Raw genomic sequence first — 25,846 nt, forward strand, 5'->3', positions numbered from 1 at the left:
TAGGGAAAAAGACTAGTGGTTGAATAATGTGAAGCTTGAAATTTACCTATTACTATATAATTTGTGCCCTTGAGACTGAGTGTGTTACAATGAAAAGAGCATTAAGCTAGGATTCAGATAGCTTTGGTTTGATTTCTAACACTAGCACTTTTTACCTCTGTAACCTTAAATGCGTTCTCTAAGACTTAGTTTTTTCATCTCTATAGGCCTTTTGAGAGGATTATATTTAAAACGTAAGTGAAGACGTTTTAGAGGGCATAACTACTTAACTCTTCAGTGTGGGCTGCATATAGTTATGACTTCCTTACAAGAGGGTTCCTTATGGAAAGGAGGGAGGGGCAGAGTTACTTGGTAGTAGAGAAACCTACCTCAGCCAGGTTATCATGGTTAACACCGATTGGTCATGTTGTTAGTATGTACCCGTGCATGATGCGATGAGAATGGTCCTTCCCAAGGTCTTCCTCCCAAACACTCATAATCCTTGTCTACCTATGAGAAAAACATCAGGCAAACCCAAATTGAAGGACGTTCTGTAAAGTACCTAACCAGTACTCCTGAAACTGTCAAGGTCATGAAAAATAAGGAAAGTCTCAGAAACTATCACAGCCAAGAGGAGCCCAAGGAGACAGGACAGCTAAATATACTGTTGTGGTTTCCTGGATGAGATCCTAAAAGGACATTAGGTAGAAACTAAGAAAACCTGAGTAAACTGTGGACTTCAGTTAATAATAATGTATCAATATTGGTTCATTGTGACAAATGTATCACACTATATTAATATATGATAAGAATAGGGGAAACTGAGCATGTGTTGGGGTAGGGATGAGTATATGGGAACTCTTGGTACTGTATGCTCAGTTCTTCTGTAAACCTTAAACTTTACCAAAACAAAAAAGTCTGTTAATTAAATAAGAGTTCTAAGGTCAGTATCAGGGCATACATATTATGTCTGGATTCAGTGAACGTAACTGGAGTTGAAAAGGCCAGCTCAGGACGTCCCTGGCAGTCCAGTGGTTAAGACTCCATCTTCCACTGCAGGGGGCACGTTCATCCCTGGTTGGGGAAGTTCTGCATGCCACGCAGTGCGGCCAAAAAACACGGCCAGCTCAAGTGTTCTGTACTGCTCTGTACATGATGAGTGGAATGCAGGGAAGGAGCAGAATCACAGGGAGATTGTCGATTCCTTGGGTGAGGGCTTTGGAGGAGACCTTTCCTATTCATCACCCCTCTGTTGATGCTCCGCAAGATAGTGGAAAGTGACTGAGAAGAGCCCTGAGAGGAAGCTGGCTAGAGAAGCTGGGTTTGAGGCTTCCCTGAGCTTGCCTGTTTTACTGCAGTTCTCAGTTGAAGCCTATAAAGGTGTGTTGGTTCTGGCCCCAGACCCCAACATTTTAAAGAATACTTTCTTTTAGTGTTTTAGTTATTTTTTCTTTCACCTGGGTACAGCTTCTAATTTAGAGTCTCACTAGGAACTATGTCCAGTTTCATGCCTTTTGTGGACTCTAACTCTTTATTCTCCTTCCACAAGTTTATTGCTATTTGGGCTCATCCGGAGTCTGAAACCTTTTGAGTTTCTGTTTAATTTCCATTAGGGTTTTTTTTTTTTTTTTTCAACTTAAAAAAATCTTGATGTCTCCAAATAGTGTTGTCTTATGTGCCCCATACTCTTAAGTTGACAGTTATTAGCATCCATGTTAAATAAAGACATATAGTTAGTTTTATCAATGTTTGAATGGCTATTAGCGAATAACTAATAATTATGTATTTTTATTAGGACAAATAGAATAGTTACTGTGTCATGGTCAGTATCACAAAGTTATGTAGAAGTTAGATTGAATTTACTTAAATTTTGTGCACCATATAAGGTGACATGTTAAATTTGAGACATCATATATTAAAACCGTATATGTTAATAAATTTTTTTTTGAGTTGGGCTTGTATCAGATTAATGTCTTGACATGAAAGTATTCTATAACACGTGGCTAAAAGTAAAAAATGACAATATATTTAACAAATAATAACGAAACCTTTAGTATTTGGAATCTAAGAAGACCTAGAGAAATTTAGAAGGAAAAGAATGCTTTTACACTTCCAAGAAGTTTACTTAATAATAGAACATTTTGTTGTTGTGTCAGTTCAATTTTTATTTGTGGATTTCAGCTGAGAGAGATTAGTTATTTTTTCCTTCTTTTAAATCTCTTTTGAATGAAATTTAATTGAATGAAATTTATGTGAATGGAATTTAATGTTTAATAAATATTACAGTTTCATGTCTATAACACTAAAAATATTTGTAAATGTTTTAGTATTGCAACAATAATTCAAATATATATTAAGCACCTTCTGTATGTCTGGCACTGTACATGGTAAACAAAGTGCATTAGATGGTCTCCTTGCTATCTATAAACTCATGATTCAGTAAGAGAGACATTTGACTAAGCAAGTGTTATAATGAAATGGATAGCATTTAGAATCTTGATGATTAATTGTATGTGAGAAATGAGAAAGAAGTCAAAGTTGATTAAAATTTTTACTTTTAATGACTGGCAGATGGAAATACCCCAACTCTAGGAAGAGTTAGCATGTGAGGAGGAAAAGTAGGTTGGAGGTGGGAGAGCAGGTACCAGATTGGGGTTTAGATATGTGGAGTTTGAAATGCCTTTAGAGCAATATGGCAGAAATGTCCAAAAGGGTGTTGAATACGAGTTTGTAGCTCAAGAGAAAGGTTATTTCTAGAGATTAAAACATGGAAGTTGAGACCTCGTGTTTAAGATTGTGCACAGTAGTCAGTAAAGGAGATTGAGAGTCATGAGAGTGGTCACTAATAATATAAGGGATTTTTCTGGGGGGATGTGCACAAGCGCACTTTATAGCTAGCTTAACTGTAGTCAGCTTGGTGCCCACAGTGTAAGTTCTGAAGAAATGTGTCATTTTCTTTTCTTGAATAAATGAATTGTGGGGAAGGTTTGTATTATACTTTTTGAGAAAACAGCTTGAATTCTATTTCCTTCTCTGCCAGACCCTCTCACTTTTTAGGAGTTTTTACTTGCCCACGGCATTTCTTGCCTAGTACTTAATTCCTGTTTTCAAACTCTTTGAAGTGCTTTCCCAAAATGGCTTTCTCTGTGTGCTGATGCTGTACTTTTTATTAATTTTCAAGATCCTTTACTCACATTGCATATATATAGTTCTATCTCATGTGACTTTGGGTTTTTATGAGCTTATTCCATAACATTTAACCATAGTTAACGCTTGGGTTAACTTGCCTTCCCTAGACATTCGGGAACTTATAAAACCTTGATTTATTTGAATTGTAATAGCCAAAAGCAACAGGCAGGTGTCAGACACATTTAAAAAGCCCTTGAGAAGACTGGAAAAATCCCAGTAGTGATTAAAGGGGCAAAATTGCAAGAGCATGAGGTATAAATATTGTACTTGAATTTGTGACTGATGCGGTGTAAAATACTGAAACACAGTAAAAAATAAGTCAGGTTTACTTTTCCCTAGATATAACAGAACAGTTGGACAGATTTTTACATGTTTTTATGTTACTTTTGTTGTTTTATAAACCTGAACACTTGAAATCTTGGTCATGGAAAAATTAAAAATAACACTACCCCAAAACAAGCCAATTATGGTACTTAACTTACTTTTGGTGGTTTTCTTGGTCACACTTATCAATGAAGCACTTACCTAGGCAGGCGAAATGTGGCAGGACTAACATAACATAGTTATTTTGGTAAGTAAAATTAGAAGACAAATAACCTTATCAGGTTTCATCAACCTTATCCATTCTAGGTATTCATGTATTATTTTTTAAAAGAGTTAAATAACTTAAGAGCAAATGTGGGATTCATAGACCATACTATATGTACCTAACCCTTATAATTAGATATTAATGGTCTCTTGTCTATAATGGTTATCAATAAAATCCTTATTTTCAAATTAACCCATGCTAGCAGCCATTTACTGAGAGTTAGAACTTGCCCTTGCCACTTGATCTCTTCCCCCAAATACCTTTGAATTTGAATTGCTGGTACCATGTACAATCTTAAGTGGACATTTCCTTTTTTTTTTTTTTCTAATTTTATTTTTATTTTAGAACTTGGAAAACAGAGGACATCATAGTTTTTAGAAAAAGTAGTCTGGGAACTCAAATCCTGTATTCTTGTCATCATTTCTGTCATTTAACTTTTCTGGGACTTCTGGCATTTCACTTAACTTCTTTGGGCTTTGTTTTCCTCAGGTTTTAAGTGAGATAAGTTAGAGTAAATGATTCTCCTAAAGCCCTTCCACGAATAACATTCTATGAGTATCATACTTTTTTTTTTGGGGGGGGGGGTACGCGGGCCTCTCACTGCTGTGGCCTCTCCCGTTGCGGAGCACAGGCTCCGGACACGCAGGCTCAGTGGCCATGGCTCATGGGCCCAGCCGCTCCGCGGCACGTGGGATCCTCCCGAACCCTTGTCCTCTGCAATGGCAGGCGGACTCTCAACCATGGCGCCACCAGGGAAGCCCTACACCATTGACTTTTATGGAGAGTTGCTAGAAGAACAGTAACAGTAATACAGAGTTTGCATGATAATAAAGTAACAGTGACACCAGCAGTTTCCTTTCTGATTTTTATTAGGTCACACTTGCCTAAGTAGTCACCCTAAACTGAATGAAATTCTGCATAAAATTTTCTTATCCCTTCCTCACTCCCCCCCAACCCCTCTCCAACAAAAATCCATTCTCCCGATTATCTAAAGCTTCTTTTATTGAATGGGCCCGAATTGTTTTGTTGTTTACTTTCTTAACTCTTTGTTCAAAGTCCCTTTTGGGTAAAAGTATAATTTATATTATATATTATAAATGGGCAGACCTTGTTTTGCCCTGTAGTGCAGGGCTCTAAAAATGGTCATGCAAGATGAAACCATGCAAAATGATCTTAATACCCAATGGGGAAAATTACAACTGTTCCATGACCTTTGAAAATTTGGCAAAACATTAGGAGCTCTCTACTCTTGGTTGTAAGTGTACAAGGCAATGGATTTTGGCTGTATAATAACTTTCTTGCTGGTCTTCCTGCTGCCAAACTGTCTCTGTAGTCCAGCCCTTCATATTTTATAAGGACACTACAATTTATTTACCCACTTTTATGTTAATGAATTTTTAGATTTAATTAATGTTTAGATTCCAGGTTTAATTTTTTTGTTGCTGTAAAGAATGCTTCAGTAATATTCTTGTACATATCTCCTTGTGTGTATGTACAAGAGTTTCTCTAGGGTATACATACCTAGAAATAGAAGTTTGTCATTGGGCATGAACAACTTAAACATTACTAGCTATTTTAAAATTGCTTTTTTTGTTTTAATGGTCATTGATTTTTTTCATTAATATTTTGATCAATTCTCTCAATGTTCTTTTTTGTTTCTTTGTTTGTTTTTTTGCGGTATGCGGGCCTCTCACTGTTGTGGCCTCTCCCATTGCGGAGCACAGTCTCCGGACACGCAGGCTCAGCAGCCATGGCTCACAGGCCTAGCTGCTCTGCGACATGTGGGATCTTATCCTTTAAAAAGTGAGAATGTTGTGTCTCGGCATTACTAATGTTTCATTGTTTGTCTTTATTCAAGTTAAAGCTATTTGGGATTGTATTATTTAAGAAATTAAGATAATTAAATCATTGGTGATGAGGTCACTCTGTAGTTATCTTTGGGGAATTAGCTTCAAAACAATTCTGTTGTGTAAATATGATTGCTTGGAGACAGTTTAAGTATCGATGTACAAACAGTTTACATACTAATTGTAAATAATATTTAGTCATCAAAAGCACTGTCCAAAGCAAGTTTTCTTAATAACTTTGTTTGCTTACAGATAATTTATGCATTCCTTGGTTGTTGGTAAATTTCAGTCAGATTTAGGAGTACCTTTAAATGTTAGTTATGCTTTTCAAGCATCTGCCCCCTAATTAGCCTCAAATATTAATTTTTTTACAGTATGTATAATTTATTACTGTGAAATAATTTTGAAAAGATTATTTTTAAAGAAAATAGGAAAACACACATAAGAAATAGATGAGAGTTTTCTCTTGGGGGGAGAGGGGAACATTATAATTAACCTTGTTAATGTTGTATAAAACTTACTAATGTATCAACTTAGATTACTCAGAAAATCAGGCAGAAAGGTAAAATTGCCCCTCTCATTACTTAAGGATTTCTCTATTGATGCTATCAGATAACTCAGCTGAACATGATGAATGGCAGTATCTTTGGAGCAGCTGGATTTTGTCAGCCTGAGCTCTTCCTATCCTTTTCTTACTCTTATCCTTGACTGTTCTACCCTGATCCCCATATGTTCTAATCTATTTACTTGTTACCATATTATCAAATTTCAATATTTTTGAAGCACCATTGTAGAGGTAGTATAAAAAAATATTAAAAAATTATCTTCCTTTCCTCAGGCGTGTTTGTAATTTGACATTTTTATGCCCGCAATTTTTGTTCATTTATCCCATCTGTTCTTTTTTTTCCCCTTTTCCTGCCTTCTTTTGGATTAGTCGAGTATATTTTGGTATTCTAGTTTATCTCCCCTATTTTCTTCATAGCTAAACCTCTTGGTTTTTCTTTTGAAAAAAATACTTGCTCTAGGATTTATAGTACACACACTTAACTTACAATTTACCTTCAAATAATACTATACCACTTTATGTATAATATAAGATTCTTAAAGCAATTTGCATACCTTTGGATGGAGAATTTAGAAACTAAGTTCTGAGTGTTACCTCATGGTGAGCCCCCCTCTGTGGGGAAGGTCTCCTTACCCCTCTTGATCTCTGACATCTCATGCTAGGTGGCTGCCACCACAAACCCCTGTACTGATGTCCCCTCGTCCTTCTGTGCTGTCCCTGTCTCTACCACCCCATGGCTCCCAAACTCTACACTGCCTTTTCTCTGTCCCTTGTGGTGTTGCCCTTCTCACCCTACACCTAGTTATTCCCAGCATGTTGCCCTGAAACCTTTTCTTGTGCATGTGCTTCCAGAAATTCTCTTTCCACGTTCTATCTGACCGTTTCCTTTATGTTAGCTTCTAGTTTTCTATCCTAGTTTATTAACTCCCTCCGTCCATTCTAAATGACCTGACATAGTTGTGATCTCATTGCTGTTCAGGATTATTCCTTGATTCCTTTACCTGGAAGGAATCTTTGTTTTATTTTTGCTTCTCTTCGTGGCATTCTCTATATAGTTGTGATATTTTTTTCTCACTGTATTTTTATTTTTTTATTTTTAAAAAAATTTTTTAAGGTGTTGGGGGTAGGAGTTTATTAATTAATTAATTTATTTTTGCTGTGTTGGGTCTTCGTTTCTGTGTGAGGGCTTTCTCTAGTTGTGGCAAGCGGGGGCCACTCTTCATCGCGGTGCGCGGGCCTCTCACTATCGCGGCCTCTCTTGTTGTGGAGCACAGGCTCCAGACGCGCAGGCTCAGCGGCCATGCTCACGGGCCCAGCCGCTCCGCGGCATGTGGGATCTTCCCAGACTGGGATACGAACCCATGTTCCCTGCATTGGCAGGCGGACTCTCAACCACTGCGCCACCAGGGAAGCCCCTGTATTTTTATTTTTTAAGAATATAATTATTGTTATATTTTAAGAATAAGATTATTTTAGTAATCTATTAAACCATAAACTCATTATAGACACTTAATAAATATTCCTTGAATGAATAAATGAATGATTCAGTGCCTCTATATGTCAGCAAAGAAATTAAGCTGCTGGATATTTGTTTCTGATCTTTCCTGCCTTTGATTTTGTGTGAATCTTTAATTTACTCACAGATGGAAAGTCATCATAGTAGCTCTGCATCTCTTTGTCATTTACATAACTGAATTAATCTATATATAAATTGCTTAGAACAGTTCATGGCACGTAGGAAATACTCAGTAAATGTTAGCACTTATGTTTATGATTACAAAATTTTTAATTTTAATCGTCTTGAATGGATTATTTTTAATGAGATATATATTTCTGAGAGTTGCTACACTGAATGTATTGAGCATCCTTTTTTCCTTCATGAATTAAGTCATTGTGAACATCAGAAATAGTATAAGTCAAATTTGAATCAGTATTCCTTCCCTCTTATTCTCTCTTTCACATCTTGCTACTCACAACAAATTAAGTTGATTTTATCTTTTTAAATAGTTTGTGGCTGTCTTCTCATTTCCATTCCATTGTTTTACCTTAAGCCTGTGCCTCATCATTTCTCACCTTTGCTGTTTTAAGAATTTCATAACTGCCATTCTGGTCTCATATGTTCCTCCCAACCATCCTTTATATGGTGTCTAGAATCATCTTTCTCTAATACACCTATTATCAGTTAACTCCCCTAAGACTCTTCCCATTGCTTACAGGATAAAGTTTAAACTTGTTTTTGACATGCTCCTGGCCTCCCACTTTAAGTAGCCTTACTGTTGCTGCATTCTCTCTGCCCCCTAAGCTCCACCTGTTATAAATTCTTAGATCAGTTCAAACTCAAGTTTGTTAGTCTTGTATATAACTGAAAAAGTCAGTGAACTCTAAAATCTTAAGAGCTCTTCTACCATTAAAGTGCATATCAACACCTGTTTTAGCTCATCAGAGACCTTTTTGATTTATTTCTGGATCCTGATGTATTTCATATTTTTGAGGGTGGTAAATCAACTGCACACTCACCTGAAATGTTACTTTCTTTAGGAACATCCTTGACTCCAAGCAGTTGCTTTTCTATGTTTCAGTGACGCCTAAGCATCCCTCTATCCTAGCACTTGCCATGCTATATAGTATAACAGTTATCTTTGTAATAAGGTGTCTTATCTGAAGCTAACTATTGCCCGTACCAATTTGTAGCATTAGTTGACATTCTGCTAGGGTTTGCCTGTGTGCTTCAATCAGTCCGATTTTTATTCAATTGGTGTATTTTGTTTCGGAAATACTCAAGCTAGTGTCTAGTTATATACTGTAAATTGTTGGGACCCATAATTTGCTTGAGATAGAACATGAATCTTGTTCAAAATAATGTGTGTGTGTGTGTGTGTGTGTGTGTGTGTGTGCGCGTACACGCATGCGTGTGCAGAGAGAGAAGCACACACATACATGTCTAATGGGTTTGGAATTGTGTAGAAGCCAGATGCTGGGAAGAACAGTGAGTGAAAGCCCATAGCCGAGAAAGACATCTGGCATTTTGTACAATAAACTTTATACCAGTATCTGAAGGGAAGAGTTGTGGTTCTCAGGGCAGCATTATTATTATTATTATTATTATTATTATTTTATTTATTTTTTAATCCCATGACTTCTTGTGAGGTGATAACTAGCATGAGAAAGTAGATAGGTGTGTGGTAAAAATGAAAGCCTACCATTTCATACTATACATAATATTTTAGGTACTTAAGAAAAATCTTACTATTCAGAAATGTTGAATGTCCAAAAAAAAGTGTATCTTTAAATCAGTGATAGGTGCTTTATTACTGGGAGTCCAGCCACTTTTATGAGGATTCTTCTGTTGATGGCCAGTTAGTAAAAACTGGTAGATTTTATTACTAGAAGTCCACACCTTTCATTCTTGGTACTCATTCTAAAATAGCTGGACACACAAGGGAAAAGAGATTTCCCATCAACTGGATGAAGTGCTGAGTGGCAGATATCTGAAGGGAGATTCAGACAGAGGCTGAGTGAATAGACACTATGGAGGGTAACAAGGGTCATTGTCATTTTCACAGTGTGATACACTGACTGAGGGTTAGCTTTGTTGGTGGTCCTAAGATTTTTGTCTGCAGGAGTTATCTCCTTTGGCTGGGATAGTGGCTGAGAAGAGCTTGTTCGGCCCTGCAGATCCATAAAGTCAGCATCTACATGGCCAAGTCAAATGAGAGGAGGGAGCTGGAGAGTAGCATTTATTTTGGAAATACTCAGGGACGAAGATAATGTCATTGATTACGTGATTCCCATTCCATTTTCAGGGATTATCATGGAGTCATAAAAAGAATTAGCCCTGAGGTCTTGCTTCTTGTCAGAGAGGGCTGTTGATCTAGTATTAACTGTTCTATCTTCAATGCCTAGCACCATTCCTGATATATAGTAAAATTATGGATGGATGGGTAGACAGATGATGAATGAGATGTTAAACTATCATGTTTAGTCACAGTCACTGTGTTGATGTGTAGTTTTTGGAATACAGAATGGCTTTAATTTTTGAGGCATAAATAATACCCAATAAAAATAAGCATGCTAGAGGAACTGTTTTAGTTAAAAGCTGATTTTTGTCTATTTTTTTCTTCTTTTTCTTTTATGTGTGTATTTTCTCTTTTATTGAAAGACATACATGTGTTTGAGTTTATAAAGACACTGAACAGTTGTTTTCTTTTCATTCAGGGGGCTGAATTAATGAACAAATATGTTGGTGAATCTGAAAGAGCAGTTAGAGAGGTAAGAAGATTATGTCTTAAAGTAGAACTCTGCATAGGAGAACCAGGCTTCTGTCCTGTATGGTTTCCATTTTGTTTGGGGTTATAGATTTTGAAGTTTCCAAATCTAAATTCTAGTGGTATATTTTTTCTTCAGGCAAATATTATTTTTAAATGCAATTTTGGTCATCTACAATTCTTTGTTTTTGCTTTTAAACATCATAATATTTCCAGCCTTTAGTTTTACCAAATATTTTTTAACTAATGTCAGCGTTTCATTAAAAAAAAATAAGGATATATTTAAACTTAACAAAGAATGCATGATGTCAGAATGAAATTTAAATCCTTTAAACCAGGTAGCCCTTTAAATCAGATAAGCTTATTAGTATATGAAAATGTCACTGTACTCTTCTTATTTTACTTTACCTTTGACTGGTGATTTAGAAAGTGCATCTCCTTCCTCTCTTAAATTTTACAGCCAGTGCCTGATTGGCCTACTGGCTAATCCATATTGCTGAAGCTACATAACTGGGAAGTTCATGCAAAATCAAGGCACTGAAGTGGGGGTAACTATAGCAGTTTGATCACAAGTCTCGGCTTCCCAAGCAAAGATTGGCCTGCCTCGCACAGGCACCCCGTATCCTCACAGAAGCTAAGCAAGGACAAAAACACATAAATAGCAGTGGAACGGATGGTCTTCTGCTTATGACACATGTGGGTATCAACCAAGAGTCTTAGAGATTGGAATACTTTGTTTTGCATCTGAGAAAAAAATTTAAGTTACTTTTTCTTTCTTTTTTTTTCTTGAAATGTAGATGTTGGTTATAATATAAAACATTAACTGATAATGATAGCACCTCATTGATTAAAATATGAAAAAGGTAGTGTTTATTACTATTAAGGTTTTGGTGACTGTTGTGTATTCTTATGGTCATCATACTTGTGGCTAGAAAATGGAGGCCTAGGTTACAGGTTACACACATTTGGATTTCTTTCTGCTTATGCTGACGTTTTCTAGCCCATTTCCACATGTTTTCCCGGTGGCTGGCTGGCCAGTCTTTGATGTTGATAGTCTGATTGACTTCAGGTCTAACCTATCTATGCTTTTCCAAGTTTTAGCTGTTTTTTCCATACAGTCTTCAGAGAAATGAGCAAAGTGTGTGACTTTTAGGTTTATGAGTATTTTATATGCTAAACTTTGGCTGATTTTATACATTTATGATTTTTCTTTTAAATATGTATTTTTTTAGATAAATGTTCCAGGCATTATACTAAGTGCTTTGCATTCTTTTTTTTTTTTTTTTTTCGGTACATGGGCCTCTCACTGTTGTGGCCTCTCCCGTTGCGGAGCATAGGCTCCGGACGCGCAGGCTCAGCGGCCATGGCTCACGGGCCCAGCCGCTCCACAGCATGTGGGATCTTCCCGGACTGGGGCACGAACCCGCGTCCCCTGCATCGGCAGGCGGGCTCTCAACCACTGCGCCACCAGGGAAGCCCTGCATTCTTTTTTAATTCATTTCTTAAACTTATGAGGCGGGCATTTTTCATAATCTCCATTTTAGAGGTGTGGAAATCGTAGTTTAGAAAAATAAAGTTACCCACTGAAGGTCACACAGCTACCAAGTGGTGAAGGTGGGATTTTAACTGAGATTGTTTGATTACTTAACCAAATTGTCTCCTACACACCTCTAAGAATATGTGTTGGTGTCTTGTCTCTGTTTGCAAGTAAGCACCGTGGAAGAGGATACTTTTACATCCATTATGAAGTGCGTATACATCTGTTACAGGTTGTATACAAAGTGATTGGGCTGGTTTACTGGTACATAATAGATTTGGTTCTAAATATAATTTTCAAACTAAAACTAGCTATGGAGTTTTCTGGAATTTGCTGATCTTTAGCTAATGTAGCCCTCTTTCCACCAGATCTTCCGAAAAGCGAGAGCAGTGGCTCCTTCCATCATTTTCTTTGATGAACTTGATGCCTTAGCAGTTGAAAGGGGCAGGTAAGAACTATTTAATAGGACTGCTATTAAATATTACCAGTTACAGTGTAGAGGAATTAAATTATTTCACGTCATCACTTTGTAGTACTTTCATGTATAATTTTTTTTTTAAGACTGATATGCATTTGAGGCATTTGAGCTAATTTTTATAGTTTACTATCTAAAGAGAGCCCCCTGCACTGCCTATAAAAATTTGGGTTTTTATTAACATGTGATTAAAACTGTAAATAAAGTTCAGTTAAGCATAATTATGTGATAGAGTAGAATCCAATTATAATAAAAGTTGTTATTATACAGATTTTTGTATTATCTGGATTAAGTCATGTTTCCTAAAATATAGTTACAATAGAATAAAACTATTATTAGTTTTGTTTCTGAATGTCAGACAATAAAGAGGATTATTTATAATATCATATCAAACATATCGTGTGTGTGTGTATATATATATTAAACTGTTTTCAAGTGTGATTTTTTTTTTTTCTGTACAAAGATTTACAGTCTTTTAAGGAATACATGGTACAGGTACTTCATGCTGGAGAGTGTTTCTTTGTGTGTTTTCTTCATAACCCTCTGATTATACATTGACTATAAAAGTTTTGCTGATGATAATTATAGTGATGGCAGAAGGCACCTTCTAAGTCTCAGTGTTAAATTTAATAAGAGGCATACTGCTCTCTTCTTTACCAGGTAGAGCTGCCTAATCAGATGAGAGTATGAACTGTCACTAGGAAACATTGGGAGGTAGCCTGCCCTGCTCTCTACCCCACCCATTTGATACTCTGTAAATACCTACCAATCTTGTTATTTTATGAGTTGGAGTTCATGAGTGCTTTTATTACTTCTGAAGTGAGATGCAACAAAAGGTTGCAAATAGCTCAAGTTCACCTTGACTGCAAGAGAAGAAAAAGAAGCCAGGGAAGTTTACTGAAGTAGGTGATCTGCCACATTTATGTGCCATCAGAGGCGTCTGTTTTTGGAGCCTAGAGAGGGACAGGGTGGGAAACATTGTTAAATATGAACCAAATGGGAGGTGGAATATGTAGCAGAGTTCTCATAAAATGCCTTTGAAAGGTAATGGTGTGAGAAACCAGACAAGGCACTTGGTAGAAATAAACTTTTTGTAGGCAATTTGACTCAGTAGGAATTTGCAAATGTATTAAGAGATGCTAATAATTTGCAGCCTCTAGATATCATTTCCTCTAGTAGTCTTCATCATATTGTGAGCCCTTCCTCAGTGGCTCATTCAAATAAAGTACAGGTAAATTCTGTGTAGTTCCCTTTGCATAGAGAAGTTTCAGTCAAGTTAGTTGACATTTCAGAAAACAAAGATAAGGCTGAACTACCAAATGTAATGTTAATAGTCCAAAGTAGAGAGTTTTAGTTGTACTTTAGCTGCACTAAGTCTTATATAGTTTGGTTTTTATAGCCATAAGAATCTCATAGAATGATATTTTGATTGTTTTTTCCCCATAATTGTGTGATGGGCCAACATTAACCTAGAAAGTTATTGTTTTATCTAGTTAGAGTGCTGTAACCTGAAAACAAAAACAAACAAAAGTTTCACACGTATATTTTTGTTCTGCAGCTATTTGAATTGGACACAGTTTCTAGAAACTGAAAGCACAGCTGTTGATAGATAGCAAAAGTATGAAATTCCGAAAATACTAAACCAACTTTATACATTGTTAAAGAAATATAGGAACATAGGAAACATAGAAACATAGGGAAACATAGAAAAATTAAAAATTCCATAAACTAGAAATTTTCTATATAATTTTGTGCTGTAGAATATTCATTGCTTTCATTTCTTCTGTTTTTCTATGATAACATTCAGATCCAACTCATAATATGACTAGTCCAAAAATGACAGTGCCTAAGACGACTGTTTCTTCTTATCAAGATTTGGATTTCCACACTTAAGATGTTTAACAGATTGAGCCATGACTTATGATATATACTAGTTTGTACTATCCTGTGCATGTTACGTCAATTATTTTGACTACTTGAAGTTACTCAAATTAGCCATGAAAATGAGGATTGCAGTCTGCACATTAAATAGAGTATAGACATACTATTTGCTTAGCTTTAGAAATGTTTGTGCTTTCAGAAAGAGAGATTTTTCATGTTTATAAAAGTGTCTACTTACAACCACTATTTTCTCCTCTTCCCTGCCCCATTTAAGTTCTTTGGGACTTGAAAAATAAGTAAGCCTGATATTTACTTCTCTTTTTCTGTATGCCCATTTAAATTATGGGTGTTCTGAATAAGATTTTTTTGTCTTATTTCATATTGTGAGTTGGATGAAATGTTGTAAGATTCCCTTTGCAAAGTGCTTTAATCTGTAAATATTTGGAAAATTGAAAATGCTGTTAAAGTAGCATAGCTCTTTGGAAAATGGATACTATGGTAGGGAGTAAGGCACTGACGTAGGGAAGAGATTTGAATTACACTGAGCTAATAATATTGGGTAACATTTATTTAGTGCTTATTGTATTCTAGAAACTGTTTTAAGTGCTTTACAGCTGAAAAAAAATTCATAAAAAGGCCCCTGCATTAATGCAAAGTAAGATATTACACAGTTGGTTCTAGTATTCTGCCCTGCCTCCCAGCTAGTTTAAATTTGTACCTTTTTCAGGGTTATAGTGGGGAGGGGAGAGCACGCTGGGCGGTAAATCATCAGTCACTCTTTTCTTAGGCAACACTTCTGTCCCCAGAAGTGAAGAAGGATGGGGTGATTCCCCATATACTGTGTTCTCTTGGCCCGGCCTCCTCTGACTGAGGAAATGGCCACTAGACTAACCTAGAGATTCCTAGAACAACTTCCTCTGTCTAGGACGTTCCAGCTGGTCAGTGGATCTTGGAATCATCCTCACCAGCTGACATTAATGACTTTCCTTAGACAGATGGCCTGATGCAACATTTTACTAGAAATTGGGAGTTATTTTTTGTTGTTATAGGACATATAGGTCATTTGTAGCTATCTTGCTTTTAAAATGAAAATTAGCTTGCATTTTGCATGCACCAAGAAAATTATCATAAGTAGTGCTTGTGTTCAGAGTGTTGATAGTATATGTTTGACTAGTCTTCTTTAGGTCTCTTTCAAGCCTGAATATTGACATTGGGGGTGTGGGGAGTAGATTTTAAGAAACAAATTCAGATGCCTGCCATTTGGGATTCTTTATGACATTTAAAAATTATACTAGAAAAACATTTTAAAATTTGAATTTGATATGAGTTGTTGGCCTGTAATTTAGAAATCATATGAAGAGATGATAGGGGATTTTATTTTATTGCAGGAGCTGAAAGGAAATAAATATCATTTTTGTGAAATGTTTGCTATTGAAAAATAAAATCAATGTAATAATTACCATCATGGTGGTGAGATCTCCTTAAGATAGGGGTTAGCATTCCTTTTCTGAAACAGGCCAGTTAGTAAATATTTTTTGCTTTTTGGGCCATACAGTTTCTATTGCAGCTATTCATCTCTGTTGCTACAGTGCGAAAGTAGCCATAGACAATATGTAATCAAATAAGAAACAGTTGGCTGGCCAGATTTAGACTGGCTATAGGTTCCTGACCTTTTTAAAGATATCATAAAGTCCCTTCAGTCCACAGCACTCTTACTTTTGAACAAGGATAATTTGGAAAAGGGGCTTGACTTCCGAAGGGAAAAGAAAATTAATCTTTTGGAAACGTCTAATTTCAGTACTTTCTATAGCTGAACATTTTTTCCATTGTTGTGTTGCCTATCTCTAGCAGATAATAAAGTTTTGTAAAATCATTTCATTATGTTAGTGATTATACATTTGTTCTTAAACTTGGAGTTGGTTTTGATTTCCTAGGATGTCAGTTTTATGGATTTTGTTTCCTACTGTGGCTTTGAAAGTCAGCCAAGAATATTTCTCAGTCCATAAAACAGTTTCACTATGCTACTCCAGCTAGCTATCAGTGATCTGTGGAAATAAAGGGCAAAGGCAACATGAATAACGGGAATCCAAAGAATTCCCTTCACCTAATCTTCAACATTAATTATAGCCACCAGTTTCTCCTCAACAAGTAGCAAATTAGACCAGTATGAGCTTCACCTCTTTCTGTTTAACGGCACTTGACTAGATCAATACATTTCTGAATACAAGGAAGGGGATATATGTATACAAATAGTTGATTCACTTCATTGTTCAGCAGAAACTAACACAACACTGTAAAGCAATTATACTCCAATTAAAAAAAAATAATGAATTAAATAAGTTACGTGCTCCGTATTACCAACACAGAATTTTTAAACTAGAAAGACCTGTATATATGTCTTACCTAATTTAACTCCCTCATTCATACATGCCAATAATTATGAAATCCTCAAGGGAACGGTAACATCTTCATCCTCTTACCTCAGATGTCCAGTACAGTGCCTAGCAGAGAAGGCACTCTGCTAAAACCCAGACATTTAGTTTTTGAATAAGGGAATGAAGCCTCAGAGAAACTAGAGATTAGGTTCACTCAGCTGGTTGTTAGCAGAGTATGATTTCACCATGTTTTAGTGTCATTTGTGAACTAATTTTATTTTAAAATTAAACACTGAGACTGTCTTTTGGAATTTTGTCACCTGCATTACGTTCATAGAAGCATCAACATCTTCATTATAAAGAATCATTTGTAAGCTTTGGAATACATTCACCTGTCAAAGAGCTCCGAAAAGAATTAAGGAAGTGCTAAGTGATGCGTTTTTCAAAAAAATTCAGTAGTTTTTGTACACACTAACTTTAAAAGTGAGTCTAGAGTCACAAAAGTTTGTCAGTTGTGCTGAGGGTACCGAAATGATAAATGTTCTTTTTAATGTAGCTGATAGCAACAGTATTCAAAGGATAATAGAGGATAGCAATAGTAAAGAAGATCATGCTTATTAGATCAGTGACAAAACATTTTGAAAGACTGTGTACGTCCTTGGTATACTAATTAATTTTGTAGAAAGATCACCGTGTTACCCTCTGCCAGAAGGCCATTCAATCACATTTATTTTATTGTAGGGGGATCAAATTGAGTCTTTTCTCAAGTAAGCAAGCATGCAAATCACTGGGTTTCAAATCCTATGTGTCTGTAGTCACAGAGCATTATAAATCAAGAGCCTGAGTCAGTATCCACCTATCCTCCACTTCGCCCCCGCACCCGCCCCCCCAAAAAAGTTCATTTAGAAGATACAAAAAGAGGATAGATAAAACAGATGAAGAGAACTTCTTTTGGTATAGATCTAAGAAACCAGGGAAGTGGAGATTTTCTTCTCACTCTATTTCATTTTTGCATCTGAGCACACAGTCTTACAGTATATTCTGTTTTTTTCTGTTTTAGAAGGTTTGCCGTTTTTTAAAATGTCATTTTTCATGTATAAAAATATCTGAGAAAGTATAAAGTTCTCCTTATCTGGAACTTTTTGCTGTACAAAATAAATTGTTCCTTGAGGACCCTGAGGAGCCAAATTGTCACTACATTTGAGCAGCTAATGAAATAAGAAGAATTCTCATTGCCAGGACATAGCAGTCTCCTACTAATGCATCTTGTATAAACAAAGTGTCTTTTAGCAGTTTATTTATCAGGCTCACTGTTTTGGACATAGTTATGAAGGGCTTAAGAGGAGTAGTTTTTATCTTAGAATTATGTTGGTGGCTTTTATGGAAGAACTTAAGGAAGTTTGATACTTTCTACCATGTTTTAAGCAAAGCTCAGTAGAGAACTGGCAATGTGAATCTGCATATATCTGCTGACCTGTGCTATCCTGGCTTCTGAAAATCTTCAATCATATATCACGTTCATGCTTTATTTCATTAACGTTTATGTGCCAGACACCCCTTTTTCAGTTTAATTTGTTAGGATAACTTGTAAAAGGTTATAGAGATCTCTTCATTAAGCCAGGTATACTGGTGATCATTATAATGATAATGCTTATAACTCTTATCTATTGACATTTCCTTTGTGCTAAGTATCAGTAGATCCTTTATACATTTATTTAATTTTGAGGGTGGTATGAGTCTTTCCACGTTTGATTGAGAAAACTGAGTCTCAGAGAGGTTAAGTAACTCTTCCACAAGATTACACAAAAAATAATGGTAAGGCTTACTAATTGAACCCAAGCTCACTGATTATCAAAGCTCTTTCCCAAATTCAAAGCAGGCTTCCTAATGAGTACTAATCAATGAAGATTTTACTGGAATGATTTTAAAACCTTTATGTTGTATAATCATATATTATAATTACTACAGAACTTTAGTTTTCATTGTCACCATTTCTAGATCTGTGATACTTAAGAAAATGACACGTTTAGAAGCATTTTCTCGGCTTTAGTTTTTAGCTTGAATAAGTTTGAACTTACATGTATTAATTTTCCTTATTTTTCTTTTGTTGCATTATGTTTATAACAATAACCTGGGGACATCCAGAATTGTGAAAAAATTCCCTTTGAAAAATTGCTTTTGGCAGAGGGTAAATTGAACTGTGAGTTTAAGAATCACTAGTTTCTCTAATACTGTGTTTTGAGTCAAAACTATACAAATGTAGCGAGTGTTGCCTATGTTAGCTTGGAATTTTTACTGGGAAATCATGGCAAGATGGAAAGATACATACTTTTATGTCATTTTCTGTGTTAACACTTTATACAAAGCTGCAGTTATTCAGAGCACATGCAGCTTGCACAGCTCTAGGACAGCCTGTGAAGATAACTCATTATATATTTCTGTCTGCTTTTATAGGGTATGTTGTTAATCTAAAATAATTTATTTACTGTTAGGTTCAAGCTGAATATAGATCATAATCTGACAGCATAGTTTATCGTGAAGTGGTCAGCTAGAATATTCAAGGCATTATTGATTCTTGGCGTTCATCAAATGATTTTTGCTTTCACTTTCTGAGTTTCTTGGCATATATTTCTGAATATTACTGAGCCATAAAAAAGAATGAAATAATGCCATTTGCAGCAACATGGATGGACCTAGAGATTTATCATACTAAGTGAAGTAAGAGAAAGACAAATATCATATGATAAATAGCTTATATATGGAATCTAAAAAAGAAAAGATACAAATGAACTTATATACAAAACAGAAATATACCCACAGACATAGAAAATGAACTTATGGTTACCAAAGGGGAAAGGGAGGGGAGGGAGTTTGGGATTAACATATACACACTACTATATATGAAATAGATAATCAACAAGGACCTACTGTATAACACAGAGAACTACTGTATAACACAGAGAACTATAGTCAATATTTTTGTAATACCTATAAAGGAAAAGAATCTGAAAAAGAATATATAAAGAATATATAAAGAACATATAAATAATATAAAATTAATATAAAATCATAAATATATAAAATTATTAAATACTAATATAATATAAATTATATAAATATTAAACATAATACAATGTAGAATTAATATAATTTTATATTTCATTTTATATAACTATTATATATAAAAATTACAATTATTTTATAATTATTAAATTATTTTTGTTATAATTATAAATAATACAAAATATATAAGTATATGTATAAAACTGAATCACTTTGGTGTATATCTGAAACTAACACAACATTGTAAATCAGTTATACATGAATTAAAAATTTAAAAAAACCCAAAAATACCCCAAAACTAGTCTTCCATGTGATTTTATTTTTCATGGATTATAACTTGCTTAAGTATTTGTTCTCTTGCTGGACTTTTTAAATATATAAAAATTGTCTCTCCTTTAAATTTTTTTTTTATTTTAAAGAAGTGTCTATCAAGGAGCCAGAACTGTAATTATTGTTCCCATAGTGTTATCATCTTCAAGGTATTTGATCAGAGTATAATTCATATTTTTCCTGAACTTTAGAAAAACAGGGAAAATAAAAAATAAATATTGTATCTGTTTCCTTCTGCCCCAAACTCATTTTCCTTTAGATGGTTATACTCACTGCCTCAAGGAAAACCAGCTCCTTCACAAGTATAGAGGTTTCCTAATCATGGCAATTCATTTTAAAAGAAATTCACATTGGGCTTGTCAGTATCAGGTAAAGAAAGAAAAAGCAAAATAGGACCTGGAACACTTGTATGTATTCTTAACATTTTCAGTGAATGAACAGTATCTATGCGAACAGATGGCCTCATAAAATCTACAGTTTCTCTCATTAGGGAAGTTGATACTTAGGACTCAGAAGTATCATGTTTGTAACTCTTTTAATTTTAACCACTGTACAGAAATCATTCTGCAAAGAAAACTTTTTTGTTGATCACATTAAATGTTGATCACAGACTTTTTATCTTTAGTTGGTAATAATTTTATTGGCTTTAGCATTTGAGAATCCCGAGCCCATTCTTGATGGCTTCGATTACTTTTGATGATTTTGGGAAATTCTCAGGTTGTGTTTTCTGAGATATGGCTTCTATTTGATTCTCTCACTTCTCTCCTTATGAGACTGCAGTTATACGTTTCTTAGGCTTTCCACTGGGTTCTATATGTATTTTTACTATATTCATTCTTTTTTTCTCTTTGTGCATCAGTTTGGATATTTTCTACTGACCTGCCTTCCAGTTCAAGGATCCTGTGTTCTGTTGTGTTTAATTTACTATTACATTCATCTTTTTAATTCTTAATTTTAGTTATTATAATTTTTAGGTTTAGAATTTTTCTTATGGATCCCAGATCCCTGCTGAAATTCACCATTTTTTTATTTCTGTGTTTTTGTTTTGTTTTGTTTTGTTTCACTACAATTCAGGTGAATTTTTGTTTTTATTATCTCAGTCCCATCCCTGTCCAGATTACATGCTAATTTAACATTGTTTCAGATTCTAATTCCCTAGCATCCTTCCTCTTCTTAAGAGGAAACCAAAAGGAAGAAGGGATGAAGGCTAAATGAGAGTCTAGAAAAATCTTTTCCTATTTATCTTTTTATTTGTAGGATATAGGGTTTTGAGGAATGGGTGAATTAGGGATGTATATATTCAATATTATGCTTTTGTTGATAACAGTGTATCTTGGGCTTAATTCTGTTTCTTTTGTGGACTCCATATCTAATGCTTGTTGTTGGGTTCAGTGTCTAAAGCGATTATGGTAATGGTTATTTTTCTATTCGTGAAATGTTTTACCCATTCTTACCTTTAGATTAGTTTATGTTAATTGAATGTGGTGGTGCGTCAGTGTGCTTTCAGCATCTAAAAATGGCATTTAAAAAGCCCCTTAACTTTTTTTTCTTATCTATGACTTAAATTCAAACTGAAAGACTGTTGTATAGTTTTTGTTTTTGTTTCCCCTGATAAGCTCTCATGTAAAAAGTGCTTGTAATAAAGCTTGTATGTGACATCCTTTCATCTTTAAATCTGTTATTTTCTACAGTGATTTATGTTCAAAACATTAATCCAAGGTTATAAGATACTGAAATACTGTTCGAATTATATGATGAAAATTTTTGTAAATTTGGAATGCCTTTAAATGTATTCAAATTTTTTGTTTTACAAAGTTTGAAGAGTTAAAACCAATATATGGATTTTAATAATAGTAAATCTATGTTATTTGTTAAACTTACTCATTTTTTAGCCTCTTAACATCATTGTTTAATTTTTCTTTCAAATGTTACCATGTAGGAAAGTTTGTATTGAATGGTGCTCAGATTCAGTACTAGCCCTGGCTAAACCTAACTTTGATAACTATAAGATTGCTCTCCTTTCTATAAAAGATTCTAAATGTTCTATATAGTATGAGCATTCATGGTTATAAGTTAGAGCCACTGCTTCATTACTGATGGAGTAAATCAGTTATCTTAATCTAGTTTTATTTAGTTACGTTTATTCTGTCCAAGTTCTTGATTTAAACTGAAAGCAAATGTTATCCAGAGTTCTTGAATCAGTCTTTCAGGAACTATTCTGTGTTACTTATTTTGGAAAAGCAAATGAATGTGGAGTTTTCTTTCTCCCTGCTAGACTCTAAGGTCCTTGAGGAAGTAGGGACTGCCATCTTAATGTTTTCATTCCCATTTCCTAAAGCCATGTCTGGCCTGCTAGGCAGTGAATGTTTATTGAATAAATGAGTTGAATTGAATTGAGTGAATTGTTGCACTTTCTAATAAAATTACCCCCTTCATTTTTCCTCTCATTCTTCTCTCACTGTACCACAATGATGTTTGCCTAATCTGAAACAAAACCTAGTAGCTATTTTTTTTTACTTCTCAGCAAGTTCAGCTAATACATTCATACTTACCAGTAAGACATCTAGCAGTCTTACTAATTCACTGGAGGAAGAAGGGAGAGTGTACATAACATAGCTAAGGATGCGTTCTGACATTATTTGAATATAGTTCATATTAGAAGAAGGCAAAGCAAGCACTAGCACACATAAGATTTAGATGTGGCATGGGCCCAGGATTTTTCTTTTGATGGAAGTATGCCATTCACTTAAAGCTATGTTACACAAATTCCTTTAGGTAGGTCAGAAAAATTAGAACTTTATCATTAGTAACGCTGTTAGGTTAATATTTTTTTTCTGGTGTATGTGTAACTCTCTCCAGTGCTAGGTAGTATAACATTCCTATGGGGATTCACTCTACTCTCCTTGCTGACATATTTTCTGAGGAGTCATTCGATGTAATTCTTATCTTTGTGCCTCTGTAGTGAAGTGTTTTTGTCCTCTAGCTACTTTCAAGATTTTTTCTTTATCTTTGATTTTCTATTGTTTGAATATGATATGCCTAGGTGTAGCTTTTTGGCATTTTTCCTACTTGATGTTCTCTGGGCTTCTTGGATCTTGCTGTCAGACATTAATTTGGGGAAATTCTCAGTCATTATGACTTCAGATAGTTTTTCTATTCTACCTGTCTTCTCCTTTTGGTGTTTCAGGTACACATATGTTACATATTTTGTTGTTGTCCACAGTTCTTGGATTTTCTTTTCTGTTTCTTTTTTCTTTTTGTTTTTCTTTTTTACTGTTTTCTTCAGTCTTTTTTTCTCTTTCCTTTTCCGTTTTGGATGTTTCTATTGACTCATACTTAAGTGGAGAGATTCTTTCCTCAGCCATGTCTAATCTGCTAATGAGCCCAATAAAGGCATTCTTTATTTCTGTTATAGTGTTGTAACAACCTTAGAATTCTTTTTGAGCCGTAGAATTTCCATTTCTCTGCTTATGTTGCCCCTTTCTTGTGTGTTGTCTACTTTGTCCATTAGAGCCCTTAGCATATTAGTCATAGTTTTAAAAAATTACTGGTGTGATAATTCCAGCATTCCTGAACGCTCCCTGTTCTCCCTGGCCTGTCTTCCTGCTGGTTCTCTGGTTCTGATGCTTGCTCACTTTCTTCCAACTATGTTTGTTTGCCTTTTAGTATGCCTTATAGTTTTTTCTTGATAGACATGATTTACTGGGTAACAGGAACTGTGGCAAATAGGCCTTCAGAAATATAGTGGTAAGTGAGGACACAGTGAGGAGGTGTCGGTTACCAGCCAGGGGAAAAGAGTCCTCATCTGACCACGCTGGCCTCTTGATCTTACCAGCCTCCAGACTGTGAGAAATGAACTTCTGTTGTTTATAAACCACCTAGTCTGTGGCATTTTGTTATAGCAGCCTGAACAGATTAAGGTACCTGTGATCTCACATTTCTGAGGGATCTAAAAAGAATTGTTGATTTTTCAGTTTATAGAGCTTTTTACTTGTTATTAGGAGGAAGTAGAGCCTTCTAAGATTCTTATATACTGGACTGGAAAACATACCAAAACTGCCCTTTTGTGATCTGTTTCCTATACTGTAGCTGCTGTAGTCCTCAAAAACATAAATCTGATCTTGTCATGTCTCTACTTGAAACTTCCCATCAATGTTAGGACAAAATCCAAACTTAGTAATTTGGTAATTTGGATAATAAAGCCTTTGTCATCCAGCCTTGGTTTATCTTTCTCTGCTAATATTTTACATTTTTACGTTACTGCTGTGCTGTGCTACTCTGAACTGTTTTCCATTTTCAGTGTTCTGTATTCTCTCTCTTCCCTATCTTTTTCTTTGCTGGTCTGGCCCCCACTCATCTTTTGGGTCGTAGGTTAGAAGCCGTCACCTCTGGACAGTCCACCTTGACTCTCCCAAGACCTGTTCCTGTGGCCTTCCTTTGCCTCTTGTAGTGTAGGATCACAACTAATTAGCAAAGTAGATACAATTAAAGGCCTTGGATATAATCTGTTGGCATCCTTAAATGCTTATATGCTTGCAGTCATCATGAAGGAGCCCATAGAGCTTTTGCTAGCAATGTTCCTATCTAACATTTGGAAAAGTTACATTTTGAAGCATTTTTAGAAAGATATATAATCTATTTATTCAAAATGTTCAATCTTAAGTAGACCCAGATCAGCAAATCCATGCACCAGCCAATTGGTTACTTGCAGGAATTAATGTTAACCAAGACAAATCTCAGTGGCTTCCCAGATGCTCCTTGCTTGGTCCCAAACTTTTTGACATTGGGAAGGACCATTTAATAAATTGATAGTGTAATTTATATAACGACCTGGAAGGACCAACCGTTTAATTTAATTGACAGTATGATTTGTGTAACAACATCATGTATGTCTGATTAGTGTGAGTTAGAGGCTACTCTCCTTTGTGTCAAGTTTTTGAACTTGTAATGCACACTGAGATCTAAATTATTTAGAGATCCTGATTACCTTATTATTAAATACATTATGTGATGATTATACTAAGGTGTACTTGCTGTCGTGGGTGCTAAGACAAAGGTATGGGGTGTGTCTCTTCTATGCTCTTTCCCTCTTCTCCCCGCCTCCCACTCTCAACTGTATCTGATTGAATTTATATGTTTAATATACTTACAATGCTGTTTCACTCTGTAATTGTCCACCTAGATGTTTATTATATATTTCCCAATTCTGAACAGAGCTTAGTAAATCCCAGCTAGTACTAATGAGAATTATTATTGTGGGGGCTTGATTGTGTAATATCAGGGTTTTGTTCACTATTAAGACCTGTTAAGTTTACTTCTTAAAAATCAATATTCAGTAATTTTTTGTGATCAACGAAATGAGATTAAATTAAGGTGTAGTTTGTTCAGGAGTAGCTTTGTAATTGACCTGGTGCATGAACAAAAGGAACAAAGTAAAATGTTTTTTTTTCCCCTATTTCTCCAGATATGGGTATTGTGATGACTCCCTACCTGCTGGTGTGTTTTAAAAATATTCTTAATATTTTAAAATATCAAGATAGGTCAGAAATATCTCGTTTGCTATAGGTTTGTAAAGAGTTTTCTGTCTCACATAGGCTCTAAGGTTCATGTGAGAATGAGTCTGTATCTTATTCATTTTTTTATTCCCAATTCCTGTCAGTTTATTTGCCATATAAAAGGTAAATATCGCGGGGCTTCCCTGGTGGCGCAGTGGTTGAGAGTCTGCCTGCCGATGCAGGGAACACGGGTTCG

The 25,846-nt window shown here is 35.2% G+C and overlaps 1 protein-coding gene across 1 annotated transcript in view; it reads left to right on the forward strand.

Moving 5' to 3' along the window:
- AFG2A (AAA ATPase AFG2A) overlaps positions 1-25,846 on the forward strand; it is a 342,792-nt gene that overhangs the window by 81,321 nt on the left and 235,625 nt on the right. The window contains exons 12-13 of the mRNA XM_007470730.1: positions 10,385-10,438; positions 12,340-12,419. Of these exons, the coding sequence (XP_007470792.1) occupies positions 10,385-10,438; positions 12,340-12,419 (134 nt within the window). The remainder of the gene's footprint in view (positions 1-10,384; positions 10,439-12,339; positions 12,420-25,846) is intronic.

Source organism: Lipotes vexillifer, unplaced genomic scaffold (genome assembly GCF_000442215.2).
Source record: "Lipotes vexillifer unplaced genomic scaffold, Lipotes_vexillifer_v1.1 scaffold1276, whole genome shotgun sequence".
Lineage (NCBI taxonomy): Eukaryota > Metazoa > Chordata > Mammalia > Artiodactyla > Lipotidae > Lipotes > Lipotes vexillifer.